Source organism: Oculina patagonica, chromosome 13, assembly GCF_052425735.1.
Source record: "Oculina patagonica isolate OP01 chromosome 13, crgOcupat, whole genome shotgun sequence".
Taxonomy (NCBI): domain Eukaryota; kingdom Metazoa; phylum Cnidaria; class Anthozoa; order Scleractinia; family Oculinidae; genus Oculina; species Oculina patagonica.
In genome coordinates, this window is record NC_135770.1 from 19,190,745 (window position 1) to 19,203,951 (window position 13,207).

Genomic DNA, 13,207 nt, shown 5'->3' on the forward strand with positions numbered 1-13,207 from the left:
TTAGAAAAGGTCAGAGGATGCGAAGTATTTTTTGCAGACTTTTAATGTGGACGGTGGGCACCATTCGCCAACATTTTGGAACAAATGGAATAGACGATTTCGCTCATATTTTTCTCATAGATAGGTCCTGGTGAGAAACCAAACGGGCCGTAGTTAGTTTTTCCTAATACAGCTTCCTTTCGTAGAAATATGTCAAAAAAGGTTTTTCCCCAATTGGGCTCAGAATCCATTTCCGGTTTGACTGATTTTTTTGAAAGTTTGATCGCCTATAATAATATAATAATAATAATAATAATGTTCTTTACCCAGGGAGCTCACATCACCAAATGTGTTACTCAGTGAGGCCTCGCGCGTTATACTGCAGCAGTTTATTGATCATTTAGTAATATTTATAATGTGATTTGGTCTTTATTGTATGACTGAGCGAAAAATAAAACAAATCGAGATTAATTTTTAGCCTGAAACGGGGATAAATCCAAAGGCAAAATTTGCAAATGAGTAGCGAGCGAAATTATGCAGTAAAACTTTGCCATTTCTTTCTATGTGCGATAACTTAAAATATCGTAAAAACAATTTTTATGGGTTAACCCGACACTTATCTAATAGGATATCCAAAAAAATCTCTGGGGAAAAGGTTTTTAGTGGCCCGCTTTTTGGCCTGTATTTATCACTAATTTTTCCGATAATCTGCCGTTTTTGCGTGACAGCAATTGCGTGACACAGGTAGTAAACAGCGAATGGAATTATCATTTTCAATGCATGTCTGACGCTCTTGTGAGAATTCCGTCAAACAACCCATGCAAATAAACAGGTCAAATGGTGAACTATTCAAAAAGGTAAAGGCAATATTAGATTTTTTCCCTTCACCATTTCTGGAACCTTTGCGTGATCTCTACACGCTCTTTATCACAACATGCTAGATGGTTTAGTTCTGTGTTAATAGTTGTTTTAAGCTGTTGATTATTCGATCATCCACAAAAAAACGGTCGTATAAAGGAAAGCTTTCTCGGTTCAATTATTTTACGTAATAACGAGTAAATATTGTTTGGTTTATTTCTTTGCTTGATCTGAAGGAAACAGCGCAACAATTAAATTATAAGTATTTGTCGAGTGCGATGATGTTGTCGTTGTTGTTTGTTGATGTGTTGTTGTTTCCTTTTTGTCTCAAATTGCCGGTATTTTTCCCAATTCATGTCCTTTTAAGGAGAAAAATATAAAGCCTAAGAAATAATTGGGGAGAATTGTATACGGCCAATAGATATCAACATTGAAGGTAATACTGAGGATTTTAAACAATTTTATGGTGTAAGACAGATAAAACATAGCATTGCCTTTCTACTCCAGTTATGTACAAAGTTCTAGTACGTTTCAAGGAACTGAAGCTTCGAATATGATTAGCGCCAGATTTTAACGCAATATCAGTCCTGAATCCAGTTTCTTTGCGACCTGCAAATTGTATAATTAAATTATTTTTATTTTGATATCCAATTCCACACTTCGATCGGTAAACACGACTCTTCGCTTTTTGCGTATAAAACAAGATGAATGCTTGTTGTTCTTTTAAAGTCAGTGCTCCTTTGATCGCAGCGACAGAAATCAGCCTACGGAGAAAGTCTCACAACTGTCATGCACTGAAAATATAGCACAGCAAAAGTCACTCTTGGAGTTTCATGATATGAAGAGTGAAGTAGAGTTGATTCTTGCTCGAGCTACGATTTTTTACACTCTTCATAGTATCGACGTAATGACTGCTAAACCCATGGTCTCGCTGGGAAAGAGGAACCTAAAGATATAGGGTCCCTCAAGAGATACGAAAGCATAAAATCGTCAGAGGAAAATGTTCGAGTGCCGAAAGAAGCTTAAGGAATAAACAAAATCTTCTCCAAGTTAATCATGAAAAGAATGGGACATTTGTTTCCCGTTGGATCAGGTAGATATCGACGTCTCACTCGCTTCTTGTCTGGATGCAGGCATTTCGACATGCAAGTACGTCTGACAGCTTTCCTTCTCTTTCCATAAGGTATGTGCAGATCACTCAGGGAAATTTTTGTGTTCAATTTCCGAAGAAGAGAAGCTGTCAAAATTAGCAGCAGAGAAACTGCCTCCACTTGTCGTCGTAAATAATGAGGAGGAAGTAGTTGTGAGTCAAATGAAAGAATTGAAATTCCCTCGTTTTGCCCATTTTTAGTGGCACAGCAGGAGGGGAGGTGGGCATTCGCCCTTCGTTTCCTTAAAAGGGAGTGGGAGGTGGAGTCTAGTTGGCACTGATTTTAGTACAAAATATTCAGTTTTGTAACAAAAGATGAAGAACTGGTCATCTCCGCTGGATTCACCAGTAGACCGAGTTACATGTACATGTCTACCGATTTAACGTAAATATATTTGAAAATACTAACTTTCAGCGAACTGTACTAAAACAGAAATAACACTAGATCTTAAAACTAATACCCTACAATGATCATGAATAAACGAACGTTGTGAAAGTAGGGGCATTTTTCAATGTGAACCTAGTATTCCTATTCGTTGTGTTGAGGATTATCTTATGAATTATAAAAGAAACGACAATTATTTCCCGTGTAGCAGAGCGCCCATTCACACTCTCCGTCATGATGGGTGCATGAAAAATAAAGATCGTATAACTGAGCCCGTTTGAATTCTTCTGAATTGTCTTATTAAAGGTAGATACACTTTCAAGTGTTTAAGAGCAAACAAAACATGGTACATTTGCCTTGTTTTTAATTTCAGCTGAAGAGTAATAAACAGCAAGCCACCTCGCAGGAAAAGCAACACCTCAATGATAGGTTAAACATATATTCATTATAGGGTATTATAGCAAGTAAATGTTTTGCTTTAAGTACCCATTTACAATCGGAATGTGACATCTACTTCGTTTCGTGTATTTTAAATGATTAGATTATTTAAAATACACAAATTGTGAAACTGTTTACGGATATTTTGACAAGCCGTGTCACGCAATTGTTTACATTTTAGCTGATTTACGGCAAAATTAGTGATAAACTAAGGCCAGAGCGGGCCACTAAAAACCTTTTCCCCAGAGATTTTTTTGGATATCCTATTAGATAAGTGTCTCGTCAACCCATAAAAATTGTTTTTACGATATTTTAAGTTATCGCACATAGAAAGAAATGGCAGAGTTTTACTGCATAATTTCGCTCGCTACTCATTTGCAAATTTTGCCTTTGGATTTATCCCCGTTTCAGGCTAAAAATTAATCTCGATTTGTTTTATTTTTCGCTCAGTCATACAATAAAGACCTAATTACATTATAAATATTATTAAAATATCAATAAACAGCTGTAGTATAACGCGCGAGGCGATCAAACTTTGAAAAAATCAGTCAAACCGAAAGTGGATTTTGAGCCCAATTGGGGCAAAATCTTTTTTTGCATATTTCTTCGAAAGGAAGCTGTATTAAGAACAACTAACTGCAGTCCGTCTGGTTTCTTACTAGGACCTATCTATAGGCAAAATATGAGCGAAATCGATTTTTCCAATTTGTGCCGACGAAAGGCGATATTAGTTGATTTTTGGAGAAAGCCGCACTTAAGCTTGGTATTTGTGTAGTACTGTGGCGACCGCCTCATATTGTCACTTTACTAAATGTGCTCTTGGCTTTTTTTAGCCGTCTCTGGATATCTGTGCCTGTTCCACCGTTAAACCGTTAGGCTATGGGAGGATTTTTTATTCCTCATTGATGGGCTTAGGGTTGAAGTTGTTTAGTTCCATGAATTCTTTTTTGGTGAGGAAGATGTTCAGTCCCACCTGGTTAGTGTATTTAATTTGCTTGAAAGGCTGGTTTTCTCTTGCATGTGGCTGTGGGTGTGAGATAACATAGCTAAATCATCCACAAAATCTAGATACCCTAAAATGATGGTCTTCCTAGAACGGCCAAATCAATGATTAATTTGAATAGCAATGCAGTCATCAGACAGACCTGTTTACGCCTGTCTTTACCTCGTAATAGACGTCACTGTTCTCTGCGGTACACGTGAAGGATTTATAGAAGCTCTGGATAAGTTGGACAATCTGGTTATACCATAAGCTCGAAGCTTACGTCACAAGCTGTCTCTTTGTATACAATCGGAAGCCTTTTGAAAATCTACAAAGTTCATGTACAGAAGCCTCTGTCACTCGATGTTTTGCTCAATGATATTACGAAGGTAAATAGCTGATCTACACATCTCCTAACCTTGCGTAATCCAGCCTTCTTTCCTGAGCTGCTAATCAAGTGCACTGGAGATTCGCTGGATGATTATCTTGGCCAGTTTTTGCTTGAGGTGGGCAGGAGGGTGACGCCGCGAAATTTATTGAAGTCACTTAAGTGACCTCAATTGTGGATCTTTATGATGCTAGCTTTGTTCGAGTGGCACTTACTCCTCCTCCCACTCTGCTTTGAACAGGGTCTGTAAGATCCTTACTGAAAGCTTAAGGGCCGGCTTGAAAAGCTCCACATTCAGGCTGTCTTAGACAGGAGCTTTGTTGCTTTTTAAGGCTTTTAAGGCTGCAGTGATTTCCTGCTTGTTTGGAGGATCCGTGTTCACATCCAGCTGAGTGTCATATTTTACTGTGGGTGGGGGCTGTTGATGATAACATCCTTGAAGTGCTCTGGCCAACGAATTTCCCGATCTCTTTCCGCGGTATGCAGCCAACCCTGCATGTCTTTGACAGGGGCTACCTTTCTGCCAACATACTTGCCGTATACCATCTTTTAGATTTTTTAAACCTTACCCTGCTCTCCGAAGTTGCCTGCATTTTCTGACTGGCTAGCAAATACATCAATATAATATTATACGCGTTCATTGGCTCTTGCCATTCTCTTAACAGTTAGGTCAGCTTCTCTATACTGGAGCTAAAAGCGGTCCTTTCTGATTTGGTGTCAAGTAGTTGCTTCTTCGTATTTCGTCTGCTTTTGATGGCTCTTAAGGTTGGTGGCTTTATTCACTTCTTCCCAACTTTGCATTAAACTCGCCCATTATAAAGAGCATACCATAACGTGGTAGCTTTGCCAGTTCTGCTTGCAGTCGGAATAGAAGTTGTTAGTTTTTGTCAGGCTCCTACCCTTTGACCTGAGTACAAGACTGCAGCCGGCATAGCTCTCCGGGTCTTTGGGACACGCAAAACAAACCTACCACGATAAAGTATGTTTATTAGCGAGAGCGATATTTGCATTTTAAAATTTGTTTGCAGATTACATTTGAAGGAATCACTGGAAATTCTTATACAGGCGATGTTGCCATTGATGAAGTGAAAATTACTGAAGGAAAATGCCCATTTTCATGTAACTTTGACGATGGGCTATGCTTCTGGTGGAGCCAATCCAAGTCAGATGATTTCGACTGGAAACTGCATTCTGGTTCCACCCCATCCACAATATCAGGTCCATCGACAGATCATAGTGGATCAGGTTTGTTGCCTTCGAGGCTACTTCATTCTCAAGAAAAGATTATCGATAGTTTATTAAAGAATCTTGTAGGTTTGTCCGCCTTTTCGTGATATAAAAAACTATCGATTTCTTTGAAATTGAAGCTTTACCAGGAATTCAGGAAAACCTCAACGGTATTCAGTTTATTGAGAAGAAATTATGACTTGGCCGGTAAAAGTTCTTCATTGTATTTTAGAAGTAGAATCCAGAAAAACTGGTGATAATTTATATCGAAAAATATATAAGCCTACAAAGTTAATTAAAAATAAGCCTTCCTTTATTTCGAAATGGTTTCAAACTACCAATGCTGGCCTTCCTATTTCCGTTGATATTTTTTTCAAACCGAACATCAATAATTGAAGGAATAAGAAGAATAATTGAAAGGGATAAATTATAAATATGACAGAAAGCAAAAAAAAAACTGTACCTTGCGAAGAAACAGCACACGAAGTTTTATCTAAAGCACACCGCAAAAATGTCCACAACTCAACTGATTTGAATGTTTTCACTCGGACTGCTGACGTGCTCTGTGATCCATGTTTCGATACAATTAATAGTTCGACTCATGTATCATTTTATATTAAAACGTTTGTAGTACCTGGAGTTGAAGAAACCATTAACACTGATCTTGCTAGTGCTGATAAATGGTTCGCGGAAAATGGAATGAAAAGGAACAGTTCAAAATACCAGGCGATGGTGTTGGGAAAAAACAAAGAAGCCGAGTTAGCGTTCAAATGTGACGAGTCACAAGTTCCCATATCAAAAACAAAGGAACTTCTTGGCGTAACAATTGATGACAAATTGAATTTCGAAAACCACATCGCTAAAATACGTAAGAAAGTAAGTCAAACAAATTGCTGTACAAAAAATGATGCAGAAACGGTTGCCCTTCGAGACTAGGAGGGACATTTACAAGGCTATCACACTGCCGCACTTTATTAATTACTGTTCCAAAACGTGACACTATTATAGTAAGAAGTCAGCTGAAAAGTTGGAAATGGTAAACAAACGAGCGCTCCGTTTTGTTTTCAGGGGAAAGTCCACGCCTTATAAGGAACTATTAAAGCGTATTGGTCTCCCCAGTCTCCACGAACAACGATTAGCGTAAATATTGACCACAGTTTTTAAGATATTAGCCAGCGATGCCGGTCCTGCAAGCTTACGTGTATTGATAAGAATAAGACGCTCCGCTTATAACCTCAGAGGCAACACAATTGTGGACCTTTCTAAAGTAAAATCAACTTAATATGATCTAAGATCGTGGAGATATACTGCATCGAAACTGTGGAACTCTATACCAGGCGAAACGAGAAAAATAAAAACTTACACGATGTTTAAGACGAATTTAAGAACATTAAATCTTACGGAACTTTGACCGAGAAGTTTATCATTTTTTTATTGCTATTTTAAGTTTTTAATAATATTTTAAATTTTTTATATTTTATTCTTAGTTTGACAATATTGTAATATGTAGTTATTTTTAATTATAGCCGCTTAATTTATACACTTTTTATACACTTCCAAGAAGATTCAGTATTTTCCTATTTTGCATTTTTTATTTCGTGGCGCACCTGCAAACTAGCTCTTTAGCTAAGCGTGCTGACCACGTTAATAAAGATTGATTGATTAATTGAATACCCGCAAGCTATCCATTTTTTTTTTCTTTCAAAGAAACCTTTCAGTAGTATTATACTGCGAATCGTTCATTTGCACGTATAATGTTTTGTTTTGACTCACCTGCACAACCCCTCTTTCCAGAACTCCCAAGGAAAAAGAAAAAAATATTTCGAGATATTTAAGATGTTGAAGGAGCCTATAGTAAATTTTTTGAGCAAGTATAGGGAAGGGGAGGTATAAATCAATAAGTTTTTTGTTTTCTACGTTTACACAGGGATTAATTAATGGAAAGTTTTTTTTTTTTTTTTTTTTTTTTTTTTTTTTTTGCATAGGTATGTATATGTACACTGACTCTAGACATCAGAAATACGGAGGTAATGCCAAGCTTCAGCTTGCACTACCGAAAAGTGAATCACCTTCATGCTTAACGTTCTACTATCACATGCACGGAAATGAATGGAGATTCGGAACTCTGAACGTCTATAACGGCAATGTAAAAATATTTAATAAGTCAGGAGATCAAGGAAATGCCTGGAAGAAAGTGACAGCTACCCTACATCCAAGCGATGTTGTAAGTGTAATGAATATTATGTGTTATATTGACTCATTTTTGTGATTTTCGTGTTCCGCGGCCGCCTTCACGTTTTAAACATTATTTCACTGTAATTGACTTTTCGAGATCACCAGTCTACATGTAGTTAGAAAATACCATGAACACCAAATTCATGAAAGAGGGAGAGCAGTACTACTTCTTTGGGGAGCGTCAAACACATTAGACCCTCTCTCTGAGTGGCACATAAATTGCAGACAATAGACTATTCCTATACCAAACTCGGAACAAAGCTTGACTAGGGAGTCAATACGGAGCAAGATATACTCCTTGACCATGTAAATGAGACGTGTGCCCGTGTTAACGTGAGACGTGTTCCTATACACTCAAGTTTAATAAACTAAGGTAAGAACGTTTTAAGAAAATAAATAAAATAAGCAAGACGTTTGTTCGCACGCGCTCGCGATAATTAAAAAGTATTTTAAGCTCGCCCAAAAAAGAAGCTTTTTCCTTTCTTCGGCCAGATTTGAACCATCGACCGGGGCATACAGCATGACTACTGAAGAACTGCTCTCTCAAACCTGAGCTATTGTAACTTTGTTTACGAATGGTAGATTGTACCTTGTTTTGATAAATTAAATATTATAATCCTTTAATTTCTAGATAACATTCGAGGGGGTTATTAGACAATCATACAGAAATGACATCGCAATTGATGACGTCACAGTCACAGAAGGAAATTGTCCAAGTAAGATTTGGCATTTTGAACATTCAATAATCATAAAAGCTTGGGAACTGCATAATGTAAATGATATTAATAATTATCCTTATAAATTGCATTTAAATTTTTAACATACGTTTCTCTTTTGTAACTCATTGGATAAATAGACTGTGGAGGTGTTTTAAACAATTCTTCGGGAGAGGTAGACTTTGGGAAGTCTGGAGATGAGGGCGAATTAATTTGCAATTGGACAATCGGTGATGCTGGAATAAGACAAGCTGTTGCAATTATCTCCCTGCAAAAGATGCACCTCGGCAATTGCAGGTAAGGCAGCTATTTATAGCGGAGCTCCGTACCTACGAAAACTCAGCAACCTCATGTAGCAGAAAAAATGGTTTTGATGCCGGCGAATGACCGCCCGCGCCACCACACCTCCACACAGGGGTAGGGGGAGAGGAGTCCTAGAACAAGATTTGTTGTGCGATGCTCAAATGTTGTTTCAGTTGAAGGAAACGCGATGCAAAGGGAAAAAATAATTTGTTTTCGAAGTTTTCTTCGTATAATCTCCTATAAAGTTTTGTGTATTCTGTTGGAAGATGATTATCAGAATTTATCTATTTATCAGAAATTATTGAGTAGGTATAAGTCATGTGAGGCAGTGTATGTCGGGTTTACCTAATTACGGCCCCACGTACAGCTGTCATCATCAGGGCAGAAAATTGCATAGATTGATCTTCTTATGTCAGAAGTTGATTGTTTTTTATTTGAGTATTTTTTTTAATTAATTTTAATTTGTACTTTTTGCAGCAGATTGTGAGAAATTTAAAAAAACCGTAGTTCGAGGTTTTATGAAGTTCTTGGCGACCTCGATAAAGAAAATTTGGACGAAAATTGACTTTATTCAACCTAAACTTGTTCTGAAAATCAAAATCACACACGCTGAAAATTGCAGGCTGCTTGCTTTGAAGTAATTTAAAACATTTTTCCCTTAGTCAAGCTAATTGACTGCAATGGATAACTCGTGTAGACGAATTTAATGGAACGAAAGTTGTTCCAACGGTGCAAATTGCAGGAGATAGAAGATTATCACTTATTTTTTGCAGAAATATTGTGAACGTTTTGGATGCTTAAATGCATACGTGTGCAACCCAATTCATTACAGCGACTTCGATTGTAATTTTTATAGAACCAATCGTAGGCCTGAAGTGGGACGGCAATAACACGAAATATTTACTTCTTTCTCGTAAGCAAGGCTATAAAAACTTTGCCGTGAGTTTTTCTCGTCTTGTCTCAAGATAACTTGCTGTAACGTGAGCATGTTTCGTTTAACTTTTGAGTGGTTAAAATTAACCTTGAATCTACAGACCACCGTACTTATATCGTGGCATGACCATTATTTTTTTAGTACTTAAGTTTACAATTCAGCCCGTGCTAAAATCTCTATCTCTATTACACGGGCTTTTCTACCATTTCAAAGCCTGTTTGACTGGGCTGGAAAACAGAGCCCGCTTTCTCAGACGGGGCTTGCATCTCAGCGGTTTCTTTCAGTGATGTGCGTAGTTACACTATACCAAGTTGCACTTCGTTTCAATAAAAGTGATAATAAACTCATTCCTCCTCTGAAATAAGTTTATGTTAACTAATTAACCGATTAATTAATCTACCGTTGTAATTAATCAATAATTTTAATGCATTTGTGTTTTCGTTTAAGTGAATTCATCAAGGTTTTAGACAGTAATAAGGTTGAAGTCTTTGTTACCAGAGGATGCGATTCAAATCCCCCTGGGTTGTCAGTGGAAATACCATTTGGGAGCGGACACAACATTACACTAGCAGTCCAACTATCATACAAATACAGTAACGCCAGAGTGTGGTACAGGATACTTAATCAATCCCTTAGCTCAGGTGAGGGAATTTTACTTTTTTTATCACATCAAGTCTCCACCTATAGCATTAAAATATTTTTTCCGCTCCGTGTTTTAAGTTACAATCATTTCACACGCCCATAACTCTTAAGTTTTTTTTTTAATAAGTGTCTTAATTTTGTTAGGCCTGCGTAAGGTTAAGGTATACTTGGTTATTGTCCTCCTTATCATTTGTTTTTTTTTTTCCTACACGTTGTTTACACTGCTCGCGATAGGGGTGATATAAGTGGCTTTTTACGGCCAACGGTTTACTCAATACGGATAAAAGAAGCGTTAAAATCAATTTACATTGTAAATAATAAAGATGGTAAATTTTTAGCTCGGTGATATATAATTAAGGCGTATTTTTTCAACAATGACACGAGCATGTGACAAAGAAATTCGAGTCCCCGACGGGAATCGAATCTATGGCCTCCCAGATACCGGTTGGGCGCTCTAACCAACTGAGCTACGAGAGACTCGTGGTGAGCTGGGCCATTTACTAGGCTGATATGAAAAAAATACCATATTTATTATTTACTACACACTTGATGAATTCGACATTGCTGATTCTAGCAGTATACAGGACGCGTGCCACATTGTTGAAAAACATTTGAGGTGTAAGGACCATTCTCGAATGAAGAAGTGATGGTGAAAAACGTTATCCTGATTCAAAATCGACCTAACCAAAATGGAGCAGCTATTAAATTGAGACACAATTTTAATCGATAAAAGCCACCACCACATTTCGACTCTCATCTGTCTGTCTGCTGTCTGTCTGTCTGTCTTTCTGTCTATCTGTCTGCTTGTCTGTCTGCCTGCTTGTCGCCATGTCTCTTAATCATAAATTTATTGGTTTGTCTCTTTATTTATTTATATCAACAGCCACAGCCGTCTCCTGGAATGTTACAGCTTACAACATAACAGCTTCCTCCGCTGGAGTGCGTTGGTCAAATTTCCCTCTGCCGTTGTCTATCAGTTATTACTTGGTCGGGTACAAGGAAACTAATAGCGTCATTACACTCTTCCGAGCAAACAGTTCAAGTAATATTCACTACAGCAGCTCGCTTAAAGGATATACATCCTATGTTGTTCAGGTCTTCGCATTTACGACAAGCATTAATGGAAACATCACGTTCTCCAGCCAAGCAGTCTCCATCAAAACACTAGAAGGAGGTAAGCCCCCCCCCCCCCTCTTCCCCCTTCTCCTCTTCTCAGAGACCTTCGCGTTATCTTGACATCTGTAAATGTTTTTTTGTTGCTGTTGTTTCATATAGATGTAATTTAAACCTGAAGATTTCGCATGTGTACATATCCTTTTTTTTCTGATGTAAAATCGAGGCAAGAAAACAATGTCACATGGGGACATGACATAGTGCTATTAGGGAGTCCATCCATTGTCTATTTCTCTTTCGATATAAAGAACGACATTTTTTCTGTGTTTTATACGAAGATATTTCTGAAAGGGAGAATTTTTATGTGCATAACTTACATTTCTGGGCGTAAAAACGAGCCAACGAAAACTTGTTTGGAAGCAAACATTCTTTCTGATACGTTTCTTCGAAATATAGTATTTCTAAGTTAATCTATGGGCTGTAATGTGCAATTATACAATTGAAATTTTTTGTAAAGACTGTAAAGCCGAAATTCTCTATAGTTATTATCCTTACCAATACACAATTTAATCTGTATTTCTCAGTACCCAGTCGAGCTCCTTTAAATGTTCGTGCTACAGATCATGGCTTGAATGAATTATTGGTAGAGTGGGATCCTCTCCCTGTCCAATACATCAATGGCCGTCTTTTGGGATATAGAGTCTATTACAAAGACATGGACTACTATAAACCATTGGAGAAAACTGACATCACCATCAACCCAGAAGAGTCGCATCTTACGCTATTTAATATTCGGACAGATAAACGTTACCAGATTTCCGTGGCAGCTTTAACATCCGAAGGAGAAGGACCTAAGTCAGCCTCTTTTTATATAACTAAAGGTAAGTGTCTGTTTTGAATGTCTTTAACTTGACTATTTTAGCTTTGTCCGTGCCCCCTTTAGCCAATCTGGAGATATAAAGGCTTAACAACTTACCAAAGGTTTCGTCCCGTCAAAATCCTCAGCTGCAATATATTCATCAGTACCCTTTGTATTTCAATTTTTGTCTTCACACATGTTACTCTCGAATCCTGACTCGTCCTACCGTCAGCAGTAGGGAGGAAAACATTTAGGAACAACAAAGAATTCCAATGTAAACTAAAAACAACAATTTTTGTTTGGAAGTGTGATACATCGAATCGCCTAGATACGCTGTTTCACTAAACATTATTTCCTAGCCTTTTCATAAATCAAAACTTTAATATCAAAATTTAATTCATATTATTTTTAAAAATCAGGCTGCACAGGCTTTGTAAACCGATCATCTGGATGGTTAAACTTTTCTCATGGGAGAAATACTCTCAACTGCATTGGCCAAATAAAAAGTGCTGGTATGCCGCAAGGAGTCACCCTTATTTCATTTCAATACGTTTACTTCAGTTCGTGCTATCCCTAGTAAGTTAAATATTTTTTGACATCCTTCTTGTTATCTAAGTGAGTAGCTGCTTTCCGCGCGCAATGATTGGTTATCTCGGTGGTAATTAGCAAAGTACTATTCTCCTCCAAGCAGATAAAGAGAAACAAACTCACCTTCGCGCGTCGCTTTGTTTACCCAAAGTGATGTTTTAGGCCAGCGTGTGTGGTATAGACTAAAACGATAATTCACTTCGATGTCGGTGAATTTGGTGGATATTTGCCGGACCGCGAGTTTGCGAGGTAAATATCTATCACTATTGACCTCCACTTCGGTGTATAAACGATGGATATGACTGTACGACTATTCCATTATGATGCTACATGTAAAATACTGCTCAGTCAATATACTTCATTCTTTGCCTCAGATGGCTCCCCGAAATGTCATCATAGTCTTCGAAATG

General features: G+C 37.6%; 1 protein-coding gene across 2 annotated transcripts in view; it reads left to right on the forward strand.

Annotated features, from left to right (window-relative positions):
- LOC144634540 (uncharacterized) overlaps positions 1-13,207 on the forward strand; it is a 35,605-nt gene that overhangs the window by 3,087 nt on the left and 19,311 nt on the right. Inside the window, exons 4-11 of one of the 2 annotated variants that reach the window (XM_078493522.1) lie at positions 5,209-5,425; positions 7,393-7,631; positions 8,274-8,358; positions 8,499-8,655; positions 10,043-10,236; positions 11,121-11,411; positions 11,935-12,231; positions 12,629-12,785. In XM_078493522.1, coding sequence (XP_078349648.1) covers positions 5,209-5,425; positions 7,393-7,631; positions 8,274-8,358; positions 8,499-8,655; positions 10,043-10,236; positions 11,121-11,411; positions 11,935-12,231; positions 12,629-12,785 — 1,637 coding nt within the window. Of the gene's footprint in view, positions 1-5,208; positions 5,426-7,392; positions 7,632-8,273; positions 8,359-8,498; positions 8,656-10,042; positions 10,237-11,120; positions 11,412-11,934; positions 12,232-12,628; positions 12,786-13,207 lie in introns of those variants that run through there. The other variant, XM_078493523.1, reaches the window with a different exon arrangement.